The 25,266-nt window shown below is 36.3% G+C and overlaps 1 protein-coding gene and 1 long non-coding RNA gene across 3 annotated transcripts in view; both read left to right on the forward strand.

The window, feature by feature from the left end:
- Positions 1-25,266, forward strand: part of CDKAL1 (CDKAL1 threonylcarbamoyladenosine tRNA methylthiotransferase) — a 438,076-nt gene that overhangs the window by 316,573 nt on the left and 96,237 nt on the right. For both annotated transcript variants that reach the window (XM_080578147.1, XM_080578148.1), the window contains one exon: positions 10,816-10,996. In XM_080578147.1, the coding sequence (XP_080434273.1) occupies positions 10,816-10,996 (181 nt within the window). The remainder of the gene's footprint in view (positions 1-10,815; positions 10,997-25,266) is intronic.
- On the forward strand, positions 11,010-24,244 carry LOC308188795. The gene is made up of 2 exons (XR_013945773.1): positions 11,010-18,606; positions 19,291-24,244. It is a non-coding gene; the product is annotated as an uncharacterized lncRNA (long non-coding RNA).

Below are 25,266 nucleotides of genomic sequence, written 5' to 3' on the forward strand. Positions count from 1 at the left end.
TAATTATTTTGTAAAACTACACCTAGCCAATGCACTTCTGCAAAAAGCTAGTCACTTCCATCAGATTCATGCCTTAGGGGGAAGTAATTTAATTAAGGAGAGGGCTGTTGCTCCCCAGCTGTTTAATATCCAGCTGAAGTCAGCTGCACAGTCCTTTTTCAGAGACTGTGCTCAGCTTTATTTTTGTAGTATGTTCATCAGTCAGTCTCTTTTAATGACAGTTATGGTTTTTTGAATTTCTCTTCAGTAATAGCTCAGAAAGAGGCAAAGGCTGGTATTGATTTGAAGAAGATTTAGATAGGCTGGTAACCCTGGGCTTCTCCCATGAAGCAACCAGAATGGGACTCGGCATGGTGTTTGTATCACAGTGGAGGAAATAATTTATTTTCTTCATATTCTTTTTGGCAGTTTTTCCATGGTACCTAGCTGTAGAGTGAGTCCTCTTTTCCTGAATTTTAACACAGATCGTACTGGCAAGGAATTTTTAGTGTGCTCTCTCTGTTGTAGACTCTGCTCTCAAAGCATGTTTTGGAACATGTCTGTCTTAAAGGTAGTGTATTTCAATGAAGTTTGAGGTGTAATTTTTCCTCTAGGTATGGAATGTTTATCAATTCCATACTTGCATTTTACTTGCAAATAAACCACTCTCATTGGCCTTTCTCTCTTGTCCCTTGCCTTGTGTAAGGTTTTTACCTTTTGCCACCTGCTTACTAGAAAACAAATGAAACACCTGAATGAAACACCTGAAAGAAAAAAGGAAAAAAATAGATCATTTATCTTAATTCTAGAAAAACTTTCAGAGATTTTTATGTTGTTGTTCCTGTATTGCTGAACGTTGTCAACACCCCTCTCAAAAAGGGCATGTTACAATGGGAAATATTACTGTGAAGACTAATGGAAGTTATCAGAGGTATAAGGTCTATCACACAAAGGAAATTAAGGACTCTTCAGTCTAGGAAAGCAGTAACTGAGAGGGACTAGAACAGAGGTCAATAAAATTGTGAATAAGTGCTGAGAAAGTGAATAGAGTTGTTACTTGTTTCTTCCAGTGTAAGAATTAGGGGGCATCAAATAGATTTAGCAAGTGGCAGGCTCAGAACAGTTGGTTTTTCTTGCAGCAAGCATTTACGGTATGGAAGGTTTGGGATTCAAGGACAGGCTGGACAAGTTAATGAAAAAGAAGTCCATCACAGGCTACGGATTATAAAACCACCTCGTTGACAAAATGCAGTTGTTGGGAGGAGGAAGGGATTCTGGGGATCCATACATCCTGCACGCTTAAAGCCCCAGGCTTCTGCTGCTGGCCATTGCTAGTAGCAGAGTATTGGGCTTAGATGGACCTTTGATCTGATCTGGCTTATCTTCAAAGTCCCCGAACCATTTATAGGATAGAGGGAGGGGGAAAAAGTTCAGAAAGATTTTTCTTCTTTTATTAGCATTTGTTAATGGAGCACAGCTTGCAGTTTTTTCGTTTGATTTCATCATGCCAAAAAGGCATGTTAATCATTTTGTTTTGTATGCCTGATTTCTGTGTCAGAGTGAAAAGCTAAATGTCTGTCACTGAAGCAGACATGGATTGTCCTCAGAGCCCAAGACATTTGGTGTTGGTGATAAGCATTGTGTCAGGCTGAGAAAAAGTATACAGTGTTCTCAGCTACTCGTGACCGAGATCCTATTATTTCTGACCATGCCTGACAGCTCTAATGTTAAACAGTGAAGGGTCATAGAAAATTAGTGTAATTTCAATGGCTGCTTTAGTGCAGAAAACATTAAGTCAGTTCCCAAGAACAGTTCCCTGGTGCAACCCTTAATAAATTCAAACTTTATTTTTAGTAATGACCTTTAGTAATGTGAGCCTTGATCCATTGAGATGCTGTTCACTTTTGATGCATCCCCAAATCCCTTTTTTATGCATTTTAAATCAACACATGCTTGTTCTGAATTTATGCATGTGGATAGATGGAGAGATGTAATTTAAACACATCTGTTCAAATATGCATTTCAGATCAACTTGGTGCCGGTTCTCATAATACGGCTGAGTTTTTGACGGGTATTATATCCCTAAAGTACACAGCAGATGGTATTTATTAGAGATTGAATGGAAATGAAGTTTAAGGATGTTGAGCTTTTTGTCTTAAGTCGTTCGTTTTTTAATCATAAAACAATAATGATCTGAAGTTATAAATCTGTAATGAAGTTTTGTAAAATGTTTCATTTGTATGGGAAGAGTAGAACACCTTATAGCTGAATAAAGTTAGTCCAAGCCTTAACTTGGAGGGTTTCGTTTGGTTTGTTTTTGTACGAAATTGATAATGGGAAGTTTCTTACGAAACATTTTGACTGCATCTGATAGGAATTCTAGCAATGCTCACTATAATTGTTTAAAGAGAGTAAAATTGTGTACACTTTTTCAGGCAGTGAACCATGGTAGTTATGAAATACGCTTTTTATCTAGGTCACTATTCACCAGCAACAAGGAGAAACCAAGGCCCTGCTTGCACGGGTCCTCCCTGCCTGTACCTTCTCAGGTTCAGTTCTGGACTCATGGTGTCCCTCAGCCCAGCTTCTGAATGAGCTCTTCTGGGGGCAGGAGGTGGGCTTGGTGAAGAACAGTCATAGAAAACAGATATTATTGCTCTCAGTATGTCTTGATCACATGTCCTGTTCTGCTGCCTTTCCAATGTGACTTGCGTCAAAACGATTAATGACTCCGAAGTTTAAAAACAACCCCTTAAGCTGCATTTGCAAATCAGTTTGGAGTTGCTGCAGATCACAAAGCTCAGGTGCAATGTGCTCCCTGGGGGAACTGCCACAGAAGCTGCCTTCAGTGCTCTGTGAAACGTAGAATGCAAAAACTGGAATTTATACAGTGATTCTCTAGCTGTAAGGCTGGCCTTAATAATGCAGTGTCTGCTACCCTTGAAATCTGAAGTTTTTCGCTATGAATCACCTCTGAATTAAGTGGTAGTATTTACAGTCCTGCCAATTATTCTCCCATGTGTGTATATGCATATATACCCTTCTTCAGGGAAATCTGCAAGCATGCTCCTAAGAAATGCATTGCTCTGTGGTCATGACTGGGTTTTGTCTGTTTTCTTTTTCTTTTTTTTTTTTGTTTTGTTTGTTTGCTTGTTTGTTTGATTGAAAAATAACAACATAAATACAATATGGCATTACAGTTTCTTTGTCTGATTTGTTGTGTCTGAGGAATCAGTTTCATAGAGATAGGATCCAAGCTGCGAAAACAGTTTTTAAAAAAAAGTATTAAGATTATGCATTTTACACACATATACAAAATATAACTTACTGAAATGTTAGCTAATATGCAGTGTTTTAATAGTTAAGTAAAAGTAAACTAGTGAATCTACTTGTAAATTAACCCACTGTAGACTGTTACAAACAGTAACAGAAAGATACAGAATCATAGAATCATAGAAAAATTAAGGTTGGAAAAGACCTTCAAGATCATCTGGTCCAACCATCCCCCTACTACCAATGTCACCCACTAAACCATGTCCCTGAGCACCAGATCCAACCTTTCCTTGAACACTGCTGGGGACGGTGACTTCACCACTTCCATGAGCAACCCATTCCAATGCCTGACTGCTCTTTCTGAGAAGAAATGTCTTCTAATTGTTTTAATTGTTGAAGAGTAGTGCTCTTTGTTCAATTCTTTGTTTTAATTGTTGAAGAGTAGGGGCATGATATCTTCACTTTGGTGCAGGCAAACTGTGAGATGAAGGAAAACTGATTTGTGAGGCAACCTGGAGTTGTGTTAGGCTATAACAGACAACATTTTAAACTATTTGAATTGCTATAATTGCTTTGCAGCAGGAACACTAGCATGAATGAAAGATGCTGGCAGGTGTCCTACCTGTGTGGAATCTCATGCTCTTGTATTTAATAGAAATATGCACACCATAAACAGGTCTAAATTTGCTAAAAGGTATCAAAATAGAAGGTCTGAATAACTAATAAGCAACACAGTTTTAAAATAATGAAGTTTAAGCATGCTAGTTTATTAAATAGATTTCTAATTTTTCTTGCACTGAATATTAGCAGCTTTCTTTTTTAGAGAATGAGTCCAAAGCTTTCACCAATTTCTTTTGGTATGTGATTGTATTTGACACTACTGGATGTAGTATACCTTTTTTTAAGTACAGGTTATTGCACATTTTGTAAAAATTCAATCAAAATGTGGTAAATCGATCTTTTCAATTTGCTAGGTCTAGAACAGTTTTATAGAAGCAAACATAAGGTCCCTCAAAATTAAACAACGCTTGAAGTCAAAGATACTAATACTAAACACTGAAGAGCAGAGGTGGATGCTACTTTTATACTATTTATGTTTATTTTATTGAGATCTTACTCCTTGGCCGTGTTCATTGCACTATCTTGCTATCTCTGTATTCTTTTATACTGTACTACAATTGTATTTGCTGTCTGTGAAACATCTGTCCCACCTTGCCATTTTTACTTCTATTGCTAAGCTTTATAGAATTACTTTAAAAATCTTTATTGAGAAGTGGTGTTCTGATCTCCCTTACTTTGTCTTGATGTTTTCTGTGGTGTCATTAAGTGTCTAGAGTAACACTGGAAAAGGAAATGGCAGCATTAAATAGAATTTATAAGGGAATGAATAATCTGAGTTGTATGATGAACTTGATAGTATTGCTTGTTTTCTTACATCAGTTTTTCAAGTCTTAATGTTCATGCTATATATATATAGCTGAATTTCGATAATTAGCCTTACCAAATTATGGTTTCTATCTAGCCATAAGGCACAGTCTCTTATCATTCAAAAGGCTTCACACAGAAACATTAATGAAATGTCTATTGCCATTGAACTGAGGGGCTTTCCAGTTTCACTGCATGTGTAATCAGTTGAGCAACTGATACGAGGATTTTAAAGGTCTCTTTTTTTTCTCCCTTGAAGGTTTTGGACTTGTACATCCTAGACTAGTTTGAAAAGCACATGGAAAAGATTACTAAGAAAAACATTGCTGTTGGATATCCATTAGAAGTCTGTATATCCACTGCATAATTTGGGGTAAATCATAAAAAGATGGAAAGCCCCCTCCATCAGAAATTGTGTTCAGGTTTACTCTGTGAGCTCCAGATGCTTAAATTAGGAGTACACTGTGCTGTGCAGAACTCACAGTCTCTGGAGAGAGAGAAAGGGAAAGAGAGAGAGAGGTGCAGGAAGGTTTCAGATCAGAGGTAGGCTGAATCCCTTTCTGAAGGTGTGGGGAGCTTTCCATGGCTTAATTCGCAGGTTAATCTCCGTAGAGTCAAGAGTGATGCAGGGTGAGGTGTCTTGTTATTACGAGCATTTGAGAGAAGCAGCAGTTCCAGCTGAACAGTCTGTTTCCCTTCTGCTATTTCCAGCTTGTAGGACTACTCAGGGAGCCATACAAGTTTGTCAGAAATCCTGCAAGACTAGTCCTTTAGAGAAAAAAGAAAGGAAGAAAAGGGCTTCCAGAGGATTGTGAGGTCATGGGGAAGATGCAACCATCTCCCTCAGCTCCGACACAAAATGGCACATTTAGATGTATGTTGAATTCTGAAAATATGTTTCAAAGACTAACTCCCAGACACCTTCGAATTATTTAATACATTACCTGAATTTCACCTGCAGGTTCCCTAAAGGGGCACATATTGCATAAAGGTTCTTCTTCAGAGAAGACTGGGTTGATGTCTAAAGGATTCATCTTTTTCCTCCCAACATTTTTTTCAGTTTGAATTTCTAATTTATGAATTGAGAAGTTGCTAGGCCATCACTTTTTTTTTTTTTTTTTGACATTAGTTACTCTAGGTTTCCTAGATAGTTCTTTATCTTTCTCTAAGAACATACAGTGTTTTAAATTAATTCATATAGCTATTTATTCTAATCCAGTATTTTGTTATACTGGAAGGAGTGAGGGATCTTGGTTAAGAACCAGTTGGTGCCTTTAGGTCATTGCTGGATTTCAATGTTAGTTGCTGAAAGGGAAGAGAGAAGAAACTGTAATCACGCTAAAGAATTTCAGGTGGTCACTTGAGAAGGTGAAGGTGATGAATTGCCTTTTAGCACCTTTTTCTTTACATAATTTCTTACCTGAGCATGCATTTGGTTTGCAATGGTTATTACTAAAGGAAACGTTTTCTGTAGCTAGCATGACATAAAATGATTCATGTAATACCTGAGTCAAGCAAGTTTCACACTTCTGCTGCTTGCTTTCGTAGACATCTTCCTCTGTGAAAACAGTTTGTTTTTTTTTTACTGTTTGATTTTAGTCAGCTTGACACTTTTCTCTTTCCTATATCAATCCATCAGGGATTTTGTTTCACATTTTATTCCCAACTTAAATTCCATCAAGAATTCTCTAACTTTCCTCTTTTGGTGAACTGCTCTGTGGTAACTGTCACTGTTATAGCTGCTATACTGCTATACTTTTCTGTTACTTCTAGTCTGGTTTCTGTTTTCTCTAACATCAGCAACCAAGTCCCCCAGGCAGAAAAGAGCAGGAAGCTTGTCACTATGAGGGTATGTCTATGCTGCCTGCTTCTTAGCAATATGCAACAGAGAGAGGTACCTGAGATAGCAGAGCTTCAGGAACTATGTAGCTGTCGTAGCACACAGCTTGTCTGAGTCTCATTGATTCTTCTGGAGTTGGTTGGAGCTAACTAAGATACCTGTGAGCTGTGAGGAGGCAATGCTCATGGCAGCAGCAACCTCTATCATGCTCATAGACTTTACTCCCAGGCATCAGCCACTCCTCTGGGAGGTAGAACAGGTATTTTTTTCTGACCCATGAGGGTTTGGCTTCAGATAGAGGTTAAGGCGTTGTATTTCCTTGTCCTTTCTGACACGTTTGCTCCTCCTTTCTGTGAGGTTTTGGGTATATGACATATCAGCACTTGTTTATGATCACCTCTATTTCAGACAGATCATTCTGATGGTCCTTTACAACACCACACTAAAATGTATTCTCCAGTAAGATGAAGTACTTGCTCCCTTTTGGATAGTCAGAACTGTGAAAAGTGATGGTGATTTGTGATAGATCATAAATTTGCCTGAGTAGGTGGAAAGGACTTATCTATGTGGAGGGACAGAAAGAATAGAACATGATGAAGAACCCTGACTATTAGGACTGTGTTTTCTTATAGGTGGCATTAATTATTCCTCAAATTCACATTTTTCTGAAATTCCACAATTTTATTGTAAAATGTTCCAATTGAGAGTCAACTAAAAAATCTTGCAAGGCTTGTGATTGCCAGATAAAATGATTACATGTAATCTTTCTAGGCATTTGTCAGGATTATGAGGGTTTTAAAAGCAAAGTTTAAGTTGTTCTTTGCTCAGAAGTATTGAAACAGACTGACCAACTCCATTAGCTAGGCTGTAAGGAGCATCCAGCCTTCTGTATGCTTGAAGCAACTTTCTGCTTTTTAAAAAAAAACAGTTTATGTTTCATAAGGATCACTGTATTCTTGATTCACTAAACAATGTGGTACAGTTCTTTACTGACCCTGGAAAAAATTTGCTGCAAGTGAATTTTTTGAGACTTACTCTAAATGCATTTATGTAGTAAATGTTACAAAATGCTTACAGGGGGTGTTCAGCATTTTTTTCTTTGTTTACTTCAGAATAGATAAACTGCATTTAATTTGAAAAAAAAAACACAGTTTAATATTGACTGTTGCACAACAGATTGGTTCTTGTGTAATTTTGCATCATAGTTCATAGCTGGGACAATTCTTTGAAGATCATCTGAGTCTACTCAGTAAAGAACTTAGTTCTGCTTTGTTTCAGACTGCCAGAGCAAAGGTAGCCTTAATTTTCAAATGGATATGTTTTATGTTTTTCCACAATTATGTCTGTCTGTCTTAATCATTCCTTTCATTAAGGAATGATGCTTTGTGTGTGTGGAACTAATTCCACTTATTTTTTGTTCATGAATGCTTAGAGAATGGGTAAGAGCTTGATTTTTGTCAGTAACTGTTTTTTTATTCTGAGTGGAATCTCATATGCTTTTTTTCCCCCTTTGAAAACTTTTTCAATGGTATAATCAACAGTGGTATTAAAATGTACAATGCAATGTCATATTTTGGGCAGGCGTACAGGATTGAACTGTAATTAATTGCTGTTGCTGAATACACCATGGTCCTTACTCTCTTTTCATACCCTAGCTTTTCTTTGTGTGTAATAATTCCATCCAGAGAGAAATCTAATTACTAAGATAATTAACACCTTATCACCAAATGGAGTTCAGACATTTGTACAGTTTATGAATTTTTAAAATATGTAATTTCCTTTTAACTGAGTGACAACTGGTGTTATGGAGAAAAAGAGCATATTTTATTGTATCTAGCTTGATTGGACCTTATAATTCATGTTGCTATAGAAACAACCAAACCTTTATAAAGGATGGCATTACTACTACCATTGGTAATAAATGCTTTGACTGTTGCCGATAGTGTCATTAAAATGGTTAAAATAACTTCATTATAATGGTTTTGTCAAATGTAATGAATGTTCTGCTCATATTCTGAGAAATGGCAGCTGATGTTACATGATACTGATTTATGAAGTAATGTATTTTTTCTTCTACAAGCTTACCATTACTGCACAAAACATTCATGATGTGAAGAAAATCATGTTGCAGAATGCAACCTCTGTTCCTTCAGTCCATAAATCCAATGAATTTTGTTGTCACTTGATATCAAGCAGAACCTTATATCTTGCGGTGTTTCAGTCTTAAGAATCTAATGGCAACTGAGGTGGTTTAACCAACAGTTTGGGGATTTTTGCTGTTCTGTGTAATATTTATCTTGTTTCCCACTTACAATTATTGGACTTACTCCTTGAAAATGTCCACTATTATACATTTTTGATTTGGCATTCAAATTGCATATTTCAACTTAAATCTCAAATGCTTGAGTCTGAATTTCTGAACTCAAATAGAATTGAAATAATTTTGTTGGTTTCTTTTGTGAGGATTTTTCATTAGGAAAAGGTAAAAGAAGATTTTAACAATACAGTGCCTAATAAATTCCTGTGTGGCTAACTATATATACAGACGTAAAAAGGAGACTTTTGTTTCAATATAAGCTTATTGCCAGTACTTACATAAAAAATTGTGTTCTTTTAAGTTAAAAAAATAGTCTCAGACGATATTTACCCCCCTTCACTGTTTGTACTAAGGCCACTGTAGTGAATCTAAGCTGTGCACACTCTAAGATTTCACATAATCAAATTACTAAGAAAAATATTCTCTTCCCCTTTCTTGTGTCTTTTGTCAACAAATTCTCCTGTTCCAGTAGACTTCATTGTTGCAGGAAGGTGGTTTTTGTTGGCTATTGCCAATCAGCCCACTGTAACCACTGCATGATTTTTTCTATGTTGATATACCGTCTAATAAGAAAAGGTAGTTCTCTTTGGCCATTCAGGTGCTTTATAAATGTCATTTAGACTAGATACTTTTGTATTTACAATTCTGCTGTCACTTGCCCAGATGAAGGAAAGAGAAGCCTTCCATCCCTTTCTTTAGGTTGGAAAAAGGCTTTGACACCCCTTCTTAAGCTCAGGCATGAGCTTTGCTTCCTGTGGCAGCAGTCTTTATGCCCTTCACCCCTAAGAAAATTAATCTCAGATGTTCCCTTGCTATAGCCTACTTAAAACTGTAGAGCTATTCACATTTAAAGGGACCGCTAGAAGTCATCTCATCTGTTCCTGCCACTTGAAACAGGACCAACTTTTAGTCAGATACCACCAGTATCTTTATAGGGTTCTTGCCTTTCCTAATAAATCATATTTTCTCCAGTTTATCATTGTTACTGTCCAGAAATCAACTCTGTTGTAGACAAGGCCATGTGTATGTCAGCAGGGAGCACTGTGAGCACTTTCGAGCACTATACGCTTCTGCCTCTCAGCAGAAGAGGTTAGTCCTTATTCCCACTTTGCAAACAAGCAGGCTGAGATACCGAGTGATGCTGTGGTTTCCCAGCTTCTCGTAAGGCAGTGGTCATCCAGCTGGCTAGTGTCAGACTTGGAAAACTGAGTTGATATCTCCTGGGTCCCATACAGCGCTCTGTAAATACCATGCAGTAATCTCATGGTTGAAGGAGTCATTTTTCTGGGCCATGTGCTTAAGGGTTCTGTATATTCAGTCCAAGGGGAACAGTTAGAAAATGTTGACCTTGCTAAATAGGGGCAGTTCAGTGCCTGTGCATTTGTAAACTTAAATATTTTGTTTTCCTTTTAAAGTAAGGAATCGCCTGCTTTTATGGAGTACTGAGTTAAAAATTAAATCATGACTAAAAGTTGCCTTATTGGCTCCAAAGCCATTTTTGTTCAAAATTGCTAGGCTCCATGATTGGGGATGCCAATCCCTTCTTTAGGGGGAGACTCTTCCTTTGAGAGCAGTGTTTTAAGTTCTAGTGGCTAAGTCTGAGAAGTTATAAACGTTGTGCATTAAGTAATCAGAATTAAAGAAAATTGCAAGCTCTGCTGATCACCTATAATTTCTGATGAAGGAGGAAGTACTCCAGATGTTTTCACTCATGTGTCATAATACTGATCCAATATTTGGTGCAATGTCTTTCTTCTATTGCTTGTGCTCTCGGCTGAGTACCAAATGCATTTTTGATTACCAAGCAATAATATTAAAATCTCTCTCTTTTTTTTTTTTTTTTTTTTTTCCAAATATAATTTTAGGTCTCGGTTTCTGTAGATAAAGTTGAAGAGTTACAAGTCTATTCCCTTAAACTAGCTTTTAAGGGAATAAGAGTTACATGTCCTAAGTTTAATGTTTCTTTATACTTTCTTTACAGAGTGCCTGGAATAACAATCGCTACAGACATCATCTGTGGTTTTCCAGGAGAGACAGATGAAGATTTTCAAGAAACAATGAAACTTGTGGAACAGTACAGGTTTCCGAGCTTATTTATTAATCAATTTTACCCACGCCCAGGAACCCCTGCCGCAAAAATGCATCAAGTTCCAGCTGCAGTGGTAAGATACATTTTCTTCTGCCACTGTACACAGTGCACTGAGATGTTTTTAAATACATAAAGCATGTGCATGAAAAAGTAGATTTTCTGCAGAACTATGCTACAATTCAATTACAGTTTTATGTAACTCCTGCTGAACTGTCTTTAGAGGTTTACTAGATCACTAGGTGCCTTGTCATATATTAATTATTGTTTAGATTGCTAGGAAAGGTAAAATAATGGTTATACTGAAGTCATGTCTTTTCTATCAATTTTTGGCTGAATGAGAACCAAGAATGGTTGCTGATTGATTACACAATTTTTTCCCCATTTTAAGACTTCCGTGACTCCAGCAATCTTAAGCCTATTGTGAATAATTGTGCAAAGTATTAATAATAGAGAAATGGTAATATATGATTTATCTGTTAAACATCAAATTTGCACATACTTCCATAAGACCTCTTCACACTTTTCTTATAAATTTAGTCTTCCTTCAGCCTTCATGTTAAAGGCCATTGATGAAATTTGCATTTAATCTTTCAGTTTTCAGGTGTTTTCCTTCTTTCTGTTTTTGGCTGGGAAGCATAACCATATCTGATTACCAACAATCTCATCTCAGATTCACACGAGGGGGAAAAAAAGTTTTAATATAGAAAGCAGGTGGCTATTTCATTGATTTAATTTTTTTTTTGTAAGTAGTACTATTAGCAATCACTTACGAAGGTATGCTTTGATTTTATTTTATTTTTAAGTTGAATTTGTAACTGCACAAGTTTTTCTAATCTGAATCTCAAAACAAAAAGTATACAAGGCTGCCAGCACAATAATTTAATTCACTATTATCTCATTGTTATGGGCATAAATAACATTTGTATTTCCTAATGGTGTAAGAATGAAAGTTGGCCAGCAATATAAGTCAGTTAGAATAAAAGACTTTCTTTCAATTTGCATATTCTGGTACACTAATACAACGTCAAAACTACATTCTGCACTTGTATCCCTTCACTTGTATGTCTGGACGCTAAGTAAAGAGTTTCTGCTTACTCGTAGTATATACCATGAACTCTATAGGATGTATCAGCTGCAGAAGACATAAAATGAGACTATATTTGGCTTCTTTGGTTTATTGTTCAGAGAATTACATCTTGAGTAATGATTGCTCATTTATTATAGGCCATCTCATTGTAGAAAAGATGGAGTTTTCAAATATAAATAGCCGCTGTTGAAATAGTGTACTTAGTGTAACCAACTGACGCTACTGAATGATTTTTATTAGTTTAGAATGCTTTTTACAAACTTTTGTAAATGAAAAATATGCAGATGTGTAATTTTGGGAAGTTGGGAAGCTTAAAAATCAAAACATTGATTTATGTTTATTTTGTGTTTTTTCTATCCACTGTTTTGTAAGCACACTATTTTCACAGGAGCTGCAAAGATCTTAAGTCGATTTGTCTTCTCTTTAACTGTGTGCCATGGGAAGACGTTATATGAGGAGCTAAATTATTTAAAGAGCTTTAGCTGTTCTGTGGTTGGGGTGGTTACTTGGAAAATGGTAATGTCATTTTAACACAATTTTACATTCTTTCTTCTTATTTCTAGCACTAGCACTTATTGTTTAGGGTCAGAATTGAAGAACTTTCAAAGAAGATGCAGCCCCTAATCTAGGGTTGATAGAAATCTGTAATTAATAGATTTTTTGTTTCTTTCTCCTTTTTTTATAGTCCTTTAAAAAAATCCCGTGAGACCCTTTGTTCTTTATCTTCTATGTCCTTTGTTCTTTATCTTCTACAAATGGAGGGTAACCAGACAAACAAAGCAGGAAGAGATTGTGCTAATGTTTTACTTTCGTATTCACATTACCTTCAGATAGAAGCTAACCTCTCTCCTGCATTACCAAGAATGTACTGGGATTTCATTCATCATTCCTCATCGAGAGTAATTTACCACCTGCCTTTCTCTGCTAGGATAAGGAAGTTACCATGCATGCTATGCACACTTCATCCTTTAACAAAATATTATTCATGTCATCTTACTGTGAATTAATTTATTTTATTGTATTTGCATAGGGAAAGAAATAGCACATAAAGTGACACCAAAATGTTTTCCATGAGTGTCTGGGCATACATGTGGGTAGACTGTACCACAGGAAGTTCTTAACAGTATTCTCTGTAGTAAATCTGCTGGTAGGATCTCTTTCTATGAAAACAATTTTGCTGGTATTGTTTAACTACCAATGCTGAACCAGTGAAAAAAATATTTTACCATTGTTATTCCTGTATTTTTTCCTGAATGCTGGCTGTATTTGCTGTTATTTCAGCTTTGCAATACTTAGGCAGTGGGGAGATCTACTGCTCTTTGCAAACTGCTCCAATTCAGTGTGTTCCAGGTCTCCAACTCTGATTCAAGATGGCTTCAGTGATCCTGCCGAAGTATCACAGCTGTAATAATAATTTATTTGCCTTGTCAGTTCCTTTTAAGTTTGCTCTTTCTAGGAAGACCCTATGACTTTCAGGGACAGTTGGTGGAGTACTAAGCATAGAATAATTTAGTGCTTTTAAATTTTTAGTGGATAGTTTTTATAAAAGTCTTAAATACAATTGCTTTTCTGGAGAAAAATCTCATTTGAGCTTACCGTAATAGAAAAAAAAAATCACTAGGTCCACATGGAATCTTTCCTTTGCATAGATGATTTATTTTTGAAAGCCTTACAGGCACCGATCTTTTTCGAAAAGGGCAGATGACACTAATCCAGATGGACAGATCTGCCACCATAAATTCAGAAAAGATAGTTAAGGCTGCAGGCCTTTCTTGTTTCTCCTGGAGAAAAAATGTCCGTGGAGAATCAGACATCTGTCTAAATGGTCTCATCATTTCATAACAATCAATTAGGTTATGCTTACTATAAATTCTGTCTCCAGTGTAGAGAAAAGTTAGAGCACAGTTAAGCAAAGCTAGGCATGATTTCTATTTGTAAGCAATTGCAGTGATTTGCTGAGTGATGTATATGAAAAATGAGTCAAGATGTTGTTTGAAATGTTATGATACCCCAAAATTCTGTTTGTTCATTTTTTTTTCTGACTTTTACCCCCATCTCATACACTTACATTATTATGAGTACATTATCTCAGGTATGAGTCTGGATGTTCATAATCTCCAGCGGGATCTCTGTACAAAATTCTTACTCTGAAATATGTCAACTATAAAGTGCTATTTTATAGGTTGTAATTATTATTATTTTGGATTTGGATTTCTCCATTTCCCTATTGCCTGTAATCGTAAAAGTGATATTGCTGATAGTTGCATACTTCAAAATACAGGTTCTAATCAGGTATATATTTTAGTGAGCAATGTTCTTACATCGCTTCTCTTGAACAAGATTTAGTGGTGTATGGTAGGGTGTTTTTTATTTAGCTTTGTTGCAAAGGATCCAACTATGTTAGTTCTAAATGTAAAAATTTCTGTTTCTAAAATCAAGCATCTGTAACTTTTTTATGCTCTTGATACTTTTAAATTCACTATACTTTATTTTTCAAGGTAGCTGTTAATTGTCTGGAGATTTGGTGAGGGAAGAGTTATCTCTGTCCTTGAGATTTGGTCTGTCACAATTTCTGAAAGCATTAGGGGATGTTGTTGTCTTACATTCACCTTGGTTTCTGTCATGTGGAAACAAATTGAAGAGATAGCCATTTTGCAAATAAGTGTCGTAGTAAGGTACAGCTAGGTTCATCCCTATTGAGAACTGGAGATGGCAGCTGTTTTGAGAGCAGTAGTGTGACTCTAGCTTCATGATTACACTGCCCTCAGCTGCAGCGTGGCTGGATTCCAACCCTTCTATATGTATTTGCAATATGCTAAAGCTTTGAGTTATTAGTGTAAATATTAGATATTTTTTTCGAAAAAGCTTTGTGAGATCTAGATAAAAGACTGTATTCAATTTCTCTCACAATCTCTCTCTCTTTATATATATATATATCATAAAATAATTACCTCGTTCCCAGCTAGAAAATTCAATGTCAATCAACTGCTGGACCTTTCCTTTAATTCGTCTGAAGAGTGTCTACTAGACTTTTATCTCTGTATTTAGTTATGTTAAGCATGCTGCTTACTATATTGTGAGGAATAGTTAAGTTACAAAATTCATACCTGAACTGCCATATGATCTCAAAAATCATTTACTTCAGAAAGGGAGGTAGGTACAGGATATTTCTATGTTCATCCAACCATGCTGTAGGTGGTTTGCCCCCCGACATCCATCCACCCCCAAATGCTGTGTCCAGAAAAAATGCCTCCTGAATCTAAATCCTCATCCATCTAGACACTGGACTTTTTTTTTCTGTTAAATATGCCTGTTGTTACTAGGAAAAATCTATGATCAGATATTGTATCTTCCTCCGTGTAATCACTCCTTCTCTTAGTTCTGTTACTATTTATTTTATTTTATTATTTTATTATTATTATTTTTTTTTTTTTACCAATTCTGGAAGCAGTGCTTAATGCACTGAGCCATTATTTTCCATCTGGGTAGTATAATGCCACATGCACCCTCTCAATGTTGCGTTCCACACAAGTTGTTTTTGGCCATTCAGGGTTGGATTAGGTGATTTTTCAAGGACCCTTCCAACCCAACCCATTCTATGATTTCTGTGTGAGCAACCTAACAAGTCGGTAATTTATGCCTTAATTCTATGATAGCCACTTTTTTTTTTCCTAAGACTGCCTTGCTTTTGCTTCCTTCTAAGGGTTCTGCACCTTCTAAAGGTTCCCTAGCACCCTTTTATGACTGAATGGCCACAGATTCCCCATAGTGCAAGACACTGGAAATAGGCATTCTTGAGTACCAGCAGGTACGGCATGATGTTTAATTTTACCTTTGCTGGCTAGATACAGGTTTTGTAGTTCTGAATATCCATGGACAAACAGCTCGATCTCCTGTGACAGCTCATGTGCTCATTATTCAGAATAAATGATTGCCCATGTGTCCCCACAGTGCCCCTGTCTGATTAAGAAATAGCCACATCCCTCAATCAGGCGGTATCAGTTGTCCTCTCCCTCAGCACCTTTTTATTCTAAGCAGCAGGACACCAACTGGAATAGCGTTGCTTGTGCAAGGGACTCTTTTTGTTCTTTTGAGCTCCCTCAGTAAGTTCAGTGGCTAAATGGCATCATGTGCCCCAGGAGCTATATGCAGCTGTGATAATTGCTTCTGGAGTATCAAAGATGCTTGCCCCCTGACACCCCTCTCCAACACATGCAATAATGCATGATGTAGCATGCAGAATGTACTTTGTGTAGGAGAAATCAACACTGATCAACGTCTGTGCTTGACTGCTGAACCTCTGTACTACACTTTGTTTCCTCAGCAGTACAGTTTTATTTATGGTTTGCTACTTTGCCTGAGCAAAGACTTTTACAGCAAGTTCAGGAACAGAGTTAAAAATGTGAAGGCTGGAGGGGGAAGCGGACCATGAAGGAAAAATCAATATATAATCCTTCATATTTGTCAGTGAACTATTGAAGTATTGCAAGTTAACATTTTCCTGCAAGTTTTGCACTTCCTCTAGTAGTTTTAGTTACACCATGTTTCCTTATGTTTTTATCAGTTTGATGTGAGTACTGCGGAAAGCCTTACTCATCAAGATAGCTATGCTTTCTCATACATACAAAGGCAGTTGTGCTCTGATGCAACTTGTTTTAATTGATATAGCTGCTGGTTACTGAGGGCAAATCAATGTTTGCTCTTTGTATTCCTTTCTGGATGCTTATAGATAGTTTTGCATATTTTTCTCTATGTTTCTCCAAGAGTTATATAAGCTGACTGACCTATGATAGCCTGGTTCTTTCCTTTTTCCCTGATTTAAACATGGTTGAAGTATCTAGCTTCTTTTAGAATACTGTATCTTCTAATCTACCCCAGTGCTCACAATTCACTATGCAGCCAGAACTGCGGGTTTGTGTGATGAAGTCAAAGGAAGGTAATTACTTGTAAATATCTTTGGTGGTTGAAAATGCTACTAAATAGAATTTTACAGATATTTAAAGACAACCTTTTTTTTCCAAGCTAGATTCACCTTAAGTTCAAACCACTTTAATTTATTTGGCCAGGTGCTGAAATGAAAATCTGTTTCTGTTGTTGTGTGAGACAGTTGAGCAGGTATGTTTTAAAACAGGTTGTACCCTTTTGTGAAGCTGTAAGCGATCTGCCTCTGGAGCTGCTGAAAAATCAGTTCATAACTGAATCTGGGGAATGAGTGAAATTCCACAGTCACAGCTGTACTTTGCAGAGTCAGACCCCTGGGAAAGGACAAGAATATTTTGACTCTAGCCTGGAGCCACGTCTCTTAAGTCTTGCACTCGTGTGGTTCAGGCACCTGGTAGAATGTCGTACGCCTTCAATGAGCACAACTGTGTTGCTTGAAAAAGCAAGTCAAAATTCACAGCTAGTCTGGAAATACACTTGGGAAACCCAGTTGGTGTTCTGCTTTTTTGAATTATGCTGTTATTTACAGCAGAAGTGATGGGAACAAAGATTACCAACAGCTTCCTTATAAGCTTTTTACTAATAGTTTCAAAATTTGAGCATTTCGAAGTAAATATACAGCTATAGGTTCAAACTAGACCATGTTGTTAAGAAAAAGAATTAAAGGACATTGGAAAATAAAATGTGAAGAATATGTACAGGGAGGAGAGGACAGAGTTCTTTCTAAACTTCGCTTTCAAGACGGAAGTAGAAACAGATTCTGTAAAAAGGCTGAAATCACCACTAACATAGTATATAACATATTGAAGTCATGTACAGTTCACATGTTGAATGTCCAATATAAAGAACTACTTCTATGAAGTTGTAGTCCTGTAAGATTTGCAGTGCCCATGGACATTTGATTTACCATCCTCCTTCCTCTTTGAGTGCATCCTGAAACTCTGACAGATTCTAGGATATTAGTTGTAAGGAAGCTGAAATAGTATAGAAGTTTTGTGTACCACATACTTCTGCACTGAATAGAAGGGAGAGAAGGTACTCTATACAGACAATGTCTGTATACTCTATACTCTGTACTCTATACAGACAATGTCTGCATAGAGACAGTAGTCTCTACGTCAATAGTGTTTGATATTGAGAGAGAACATTTTTTTACCTCCCATACAAATATATATATGATTAGCATTGCAGGTAAATTTCTTCTTTCAGTGTAAAATTTTCTCGCAAGAATTCAAAAGTCAAAAATAGGAATGTAATTCAGTGAAACAAGTTTTTCAGTGTCGTGAAGGTTTTCTCTTATTGGTTTTTATGGTTTAGCACATATTGCATTTGCTTATAAAAAAAGAGAGAAGTATATATCATTTTTCTACCTTCCTGGATGTCTCTTAATCTGCTGTTTATCTTAATGGCCTTGGACAGACTGAGCAGTCTCTCGGTGTCCTGAGTTTGTTACCTATTGCAGATTCAGCATGACTACTAGGCTCCAGAGATTATCAGTCCTCGGAAAACTTTCATATACTATCCTTTCAGCATGTAATATTCCTATCTTTGGCCTGCTGTTTTCGTTACATCTCCATACATACCCATAGATACCTGTAGAACTCATGCCCGCAAGGGGGCCTTTATGACAAGTGGATGTTGTGTTTGTGTATTCTGTATCCTTTCCTCTCCAATGGCTCCTAATTAAGTGGAAAAAACATGGAAGTTTTAACTGTGTCTTTCTGTCACTTGTACGTGAATTATAGTTAGGAGATATCAGAAATCTTTTCTCTTTTTTAATTCAAAATTTTAGTACCCTTCAGGAACCAGGCTTCCCAGAGCTGGAAACAGTGCAAGTGGCTGTAGACATAAGGGAGGACTGCTCATAACTTAATCCATAAAATTAGATGTATGCTTCAGGACAGCAATATCTATCCAAAATAAAGTAATTAATAATAATAATAATAATAATAATAATAAGCTCTTGGCTTTGGCAGTTCTGGACTTCCTCAAATGAGAGCATAATTTAGATTTAATAGTTTGTGACTTAACACAGATAGCAAATGTATAATCTATCTAGGTCTGGTATTAATTATGTCACTTAAATGGTCTAAGCTTTACTACTTTATTACCTTTGTTGTCTAGCATAAATGGGTTCTGGTTGAGTGTACTATTTTTGTGTCTACCTGTAGCTGTTATTTTAGACTCCAGGAACAGAATTTGCCAGTGCCATAAACCCAGTTTAAAATACATATATTTTTTAAATGTTGCAGACATAAATATAATTCTAATTTTTTAAACCTGCAGTTTCCCTTTACTGTTTTTCAATATAAATTTGATATTTTTTTTATATAACGGAGTTGACTAAGCTTGTCCATCATTTGCAAATCACGTGACCTTTACGATGTTCCATAAATTCTGCTTTTGAGGACACTGAAATATCCCGAGGTGGGTCCTTGTTGACCCTTTCCTGAACTTCATCTGTCTTTGATAATCCAAGCACATTCCTTCAAAACCATCACAGTCAATCAGGTCACGGTGTGCTTTGGAACTCGTATCTTCTGCTGCTGTGGTTGCTGTGCTTGCACCCCGGTCACTGTGCTGAAAATCTGCATGGGATTTGGAACTGCCGAACAAGTGGAAGTAGATTGGAGGACTTCATTGTAAACTGAGATGAAACAGAGCAGACACAGGGCAATTCTTGCGTGTCTGATGAATTTGTGTCTTCGTGGGCACACAAGTGGTCTCTCCCACACAGCAAGCATTTGAGCACTGCATACTGCTTTCTCTTTCATACCCCACCATACCTTCTGGAGCACTTCCTTCCTGCTCTTTTTGTTGTTTCTGGGATGCTGGAAAGCTGGATGCATTTGAGGCAGCTGTTGTGCAATAGAGGCCATGGATTTCTCACCACATTATAAAAAGGAAAGGAATGCACTGTAAACAGCTCTGTCCTGGACTTACGTGTTTTGTTACTAAAATATAGCTTGCAATTCTTTGTTTTATTTTATTGCAGAAGTGGGTGTAATTCCAAATCAGCCTATCCCTTGTGACCAATCACTTTATTTCTGATTCAGTGTCAATCTAATTCAAAATCTGTCGGATGCATCAAGCCAAGTTTCTGTCAGACACCTTTGTTCTATGATATCTTTTTGGGCTAAGAAGAATTCCTGAATCAATTACAGTGGCATCCTTAGAAAATATCCACTTCATATTGATAAAGGTAGATAATCAAAATTTGAGTATGAATTCCAGACATAAAAATCTGCCATAAATGAAAAAAGGCATTTAGAAATGACATCCAATGAAGACAACTAAAATGTAAGGTCCCTCAGGAAGAACAAGCATTGAAGGTCCTTTTCTAAATAAAATATTCCTTTGTGAAAGTTTTCATAGTAACTTTTGTGTAGTTTATGCTCTGGTAAGGGGGAGATTTTGTTATGAAGAAGGTATAGGAAGTAGAAGTATAAATAACAAATGTTAATCCTAAACTAAATTAAAGAACTCAAATATACCAGAAGCAATACGGATTCATTAAGATTTGTGAAATATGTGAGTTCACAGAGTCTGTATTACATAGCTGAAATTATGAGAGGTAAGAAAAATTGCAATGCCCATAGTTTAATTGAAGCTATATTCTTCAAGAAATTGTTTCAAATACGTTGACAGATACTTCTGTGAAGATTCTATGCTGTTTTTTGAATACATTTGTATTTTTCATAAATAAGAATCTCTGCTTAAAATATGAAACAGACTAAACCATGATTATTTGTGTTGCCATAATCCTGAATACACTTTAATGTTTGTGATCATTTTCTATATTAATATTTTTAGTAAAGATATGCAAAGTTTTATATATTTTCCTCTTCGGGGAAAAAAAAACACATTGCATGGGCTCATATAAAACTGTTTTAAAATTATTTTAATAAAGATTCACTGACTATATAAAGTACACAAAGACTAAAGAGTATACAAAATCTAAAATATCGATGTATAATTCTGTTGTTAATTGGATCTGGAAAATATGTCTACCGTACTGGGACATCAAGATAAACTGCTGAGTATGACATACTGTGTGCTAAGTGACCGATTGCGTGGATACACCAAAATTTATTGGAGTAATTTCTTAAACCAAGCTAAATAGTGAAATATATATGTATCAATAGTTAAAGCAGAACAGTGTGTCAATTTTAACATGGTAATGTAGGTAGGTTAGGTCAGGACTAGCTAATCCCAAAGTGTTTTGTTTGCCTTTTTTTTTTTGTCTGCTTCATTTTAGATGTGATAAGAAAGACAGGAATGGTATCAGTAGAAGTGAATTAACAGTAAGAAGCAGGGAACTTGTCAAGCCTGTATTGTCACTTCTGCCTATTCAGACCTTCCAGGGTACAGACACAAGACCATAATGAACACCAGTTTTATCACGAAATCTGGCTGGGGTACAACATTTTTTTCAGGTTTACCTGAAGGTGATGCACTGAATAACTCAAGGTCAAAGAGAACGGTTCACTGCTTTCTGATCTCCTCTTAGAAATTGTTTTGCAGAACAAAAGGTAATCTGTAACCTTCGATAACTTGGCAGTTTCGGTGACTTGGCTTATATCTGTGTTGTGGTTACAGGTATAGAAATTTAAGACTTTATGGACTGAATCACCAAGCAAGGGTTTTAAATGTTCCTTGGTTACAGTAGATGCTACATCTTCCTATGTTATTTTGTCAATTAACTCTTTAGAGATATAAATTAGGCCAGTCTGTGTATTTTGGTAGGGTGCTTCTTAACTCCATTCTCTTATAAAAGTTTGGGGTTTGGAGCTACCCAAGGCCTTTGTTATTTTGAGATCACTGTATTACTAGGGGGTGGGCATGGGTATGCAGCTTTTCTACTGCTCTGAAAAAGCATGTTACTGAAGTTAGAGAATGCCATAACACAAAGTGCATTGGACATACTGTTTAAGAAAAGAAAATTTCTATCACCTTGCTTGCTCTTGCAAGAGAGCAAGTTATGCAGGAACCTTCGAATTTCCTGTGATACTGGGGAAGAAAACGGAAAATACTTGCAGAGCAACTTCCTACTTCTCCTGAAATCTGTCAAAGGTCTTTTTGCCTTGGTACATGTAAGATATAGAACTATGTGGATTATGTGTATACAAGAACACTGCTAGTATACATACAATATTTTATACTGTAGTATTACGTATTTTATTATATTTTTTCCAATAGTGTTCTGTAACCTGGCTCCCACTTTTTTTGTTATTTGTCTGTTGCTGACTGTTGAATCTTGGACCATAAATTAGTACTCTACAAATAATAAATTAAAAGAAATATTTATACATAATTTTTCATAGGTATTTATTTCATATTATAATTAAATTCTGCCATGGCCCACAAAGTTTAATGTGGTTTCATCTCTAAATTAGCTGATCCATTGTACAACTAAATATACACCTACTATACATGCCTACTACACAAGCAAGCAGTGTGGTTTTCAGACTTGTTTGAGAGAAAAGAAATGTTACTATTGCTTGTTAGCGTGTTCAAGTGTGTGAGATGCTTCATAAGCTCTAAATCAAATAAGATTCCTGAGGCAAAACTGAATTTTGTTTTAATTCTGATCCAGTAGTATGCAAAAGAGAGAAATGGGGGAGAAGATAGGTGAGAGATGAGATCTGAAACATTTATCTGGTTGCCTTGACACATTGCTATTTGCTGTCACCATTAGGGAAAAGAAGGATGTTTGAATGGAACAAGATACGAGTAATGCCCCACATACTGGAGGGACTGTAAGGGTTGGAAGCAGAAAAACAGAAGGAGAATTTTGCTGATGTTATATTGAGGCTGCCACCTTCAAAGAAATTGGTAGAATCTGCAGATCTGCAGTGGTATTTGACTGGAATTATTAAGGACCTTGAAGGTGAAAACAGACATATTAAAACAGAACGTTGAATTTAAAGGAAAACAGTACATCACTGGTTTCATATCAGGGAGTAATCTCAAAATCCTTTATAACTAGGTGAAAAACTAAGAATATTCCATATAAGTTAGCTGCTTCTAAGTAATCTATAATAAAAATATCTCAGCGATATTGGAATTCTCATTCACACTGAACATGATAGACCATGCTTACAGGAAAGCAAACAAGTTACAGGCTACAATGATATCATCAGAAAGACACGTAGTTATCACCTGTGCAAGAAAAGAGGATTACAAGAAAAGTGTAATATACCTGTGTGAGTCCATGGTGTTTAGTATTCAATATAGTTATTTAATTTCTAAGCTTATTTTTATGAAGTATTTTCACAAAAATGTGTTGTTAGGTTACTCCTACATTTACCCTATTTTCACACCATTATATAGAAAAAAAAATTAAGTTTAGCTTTATTTTTCTAAAGTAGACAATACAAAATTCCATGCTGGTTAGCTATTGTATTGAAAATGTTTTGTGGTTTTAGAGACTAAACCTATATGTTATTTCTTTATTTATTGCATTGTTTGTTCTTTAAGTGATAAGATCTACATTGTAGTCTTCAAGCATTAGAAAATGTTTCATTATTACCATAAATCAGTGCACAGGGAAAAAAGTAAAACCACAAGAATCTCATTATTCTTGGCTTTTATTGGTTTATAATTCCAAATGGGACTAAAAGGATCCTTTACCAATGCTATGTTTTAAACATATAATGTGCATCTCAGATGGCCAATGCCCCTTTAAAACCTCAAATGTTATGAATAAGATCTCAGAAACTATCTCAGGCTCAGAAAATCAGTCAAAGAAATAAAATATTTAGAATAAAATGTGTTATATGCTTGTATGCTTACAAGAAAAAAAAATCATGAAATTATGACGCGTTGTTTTCTTGATACTGACATTATCTATGTATGCTGCAAGAAAAATCATTAGTTGATGTTGGCTTTTTATATTATAACTGCATATTGGACACAATCTTTTGAGAAGTGCTTGATTACTTACATGTATTTTAGTAGAAAGATTGAAGTAATTCATATGCAACAGCTTTGCTTCACTTAGGGAAGCCCTTCTGTCTTGGGATACTTATGTGTAAAATATATGATTTTACAGTATTAAACTCAGTCCTGCAACTGCACTTTCGTCTATTCTTCATCAAGCTTTTCCATACTTCAAGTTAAAGGCAGCAGTAAAAAGTATCTCCTGTATAGTATAACATTTTAAAAATGTATTGAAACAGAAAGTGAAAAGTTGTTTGCATGCTCACATGCATCTTTTTTTTAAATGACCCGTATTAACATAGTATCTGAATGCCTGTCTGTATCTCATGTTGAAAAAAAAAAAAAAAACAAGCTGAATTTGCCTCATCTCCCTAAATTTAAGTGCTACAAGGTAAGGACTATACATTTAAAATTTAAGTCAGCACAGGATTGAATCATCAGAATTTTGCAGCCCATCAAAACCCCTACCCCTGTATCACATCCACGCATCAAGGAACCTTCTGTCCAGGCTTTTGTTTGCTGTGTATTTAGGAGGATGTTGCTGGGCTGCCACTGACTCCGACATGTGAGCTGCTTTACAGAGCAGAGATACAGGCAGCCTTGTCCACTCGGGGAAGCGCTTCTTCCTGTGTTAGTGAGGTACTGCTCTGCTTCAAAAAATCCCACCGTCATGCACCTCTGTGTGCATCAGTTTACAAGTAGTAAATTGTGCCCAGCTCTCAGGCTGAGCCCTTACTGGCATCATCAGACCAGTGATATTTCTCTCAGGTGATACGTGACTTACTGTCCCCCTGGGAAACCACTACTGGAAAAGTTTTTGGAGGAATAGTGTCTCTTTCTGGAGTGCTGCATGTCAAATGCTCCTGCACAGCGAGACTGGCTAAGAGTATTGCTAGTTACTCAGTGCCAAGAGGACCTTGGTTTAAGGAAATGTTCTGTGGTGTGATACACTGAATACACACTGTCAATATATGGCAAACCTGGCGGAAATACAGAAGTGAACTACAACCTGTTGCTGCTATCAGGCTCTGGTCTTTTCATTTTTGGAAATACCACGTGCCTATCTGTATGTTGAATTTCAAAATATATATATATTTTTTTTCAGAAATATAATAAATTTAAAGATATCTTGTGCAGTTCCAAGAGGGTGTTTGAAAACAGTAGTGCTGCTGTACACAGAGCATAATGGTGGGAAAGTATATTTGCCTAAATTCTGAAGGTTTTTTGGAGTGTTGTTGGTTTGTTCGTTTTTTAACCAGGAGATTGTGACAGCAGTACTGGTACAGAACAAAGGAATGGGCAATCAGATCACCAAGGGGAAAGAGCAGGAAGACAGGGAAAAAAAAACATTTTGATATTGGCCAAAAGGAAAC

The sequence above is a fragment of the Anser brachyrhynchus genome (assembly GCF_964034855.1).
Source record: "Anser brachyrhynchus genome assembly, chromosome: 2".
Taxonomy (NCBI): domain Eukaryota; kingdom Metazoa; phylum Chordata; class Aves; order Anseriformes; family Anatidae; genus Anser; species Anser brachyrhynchus.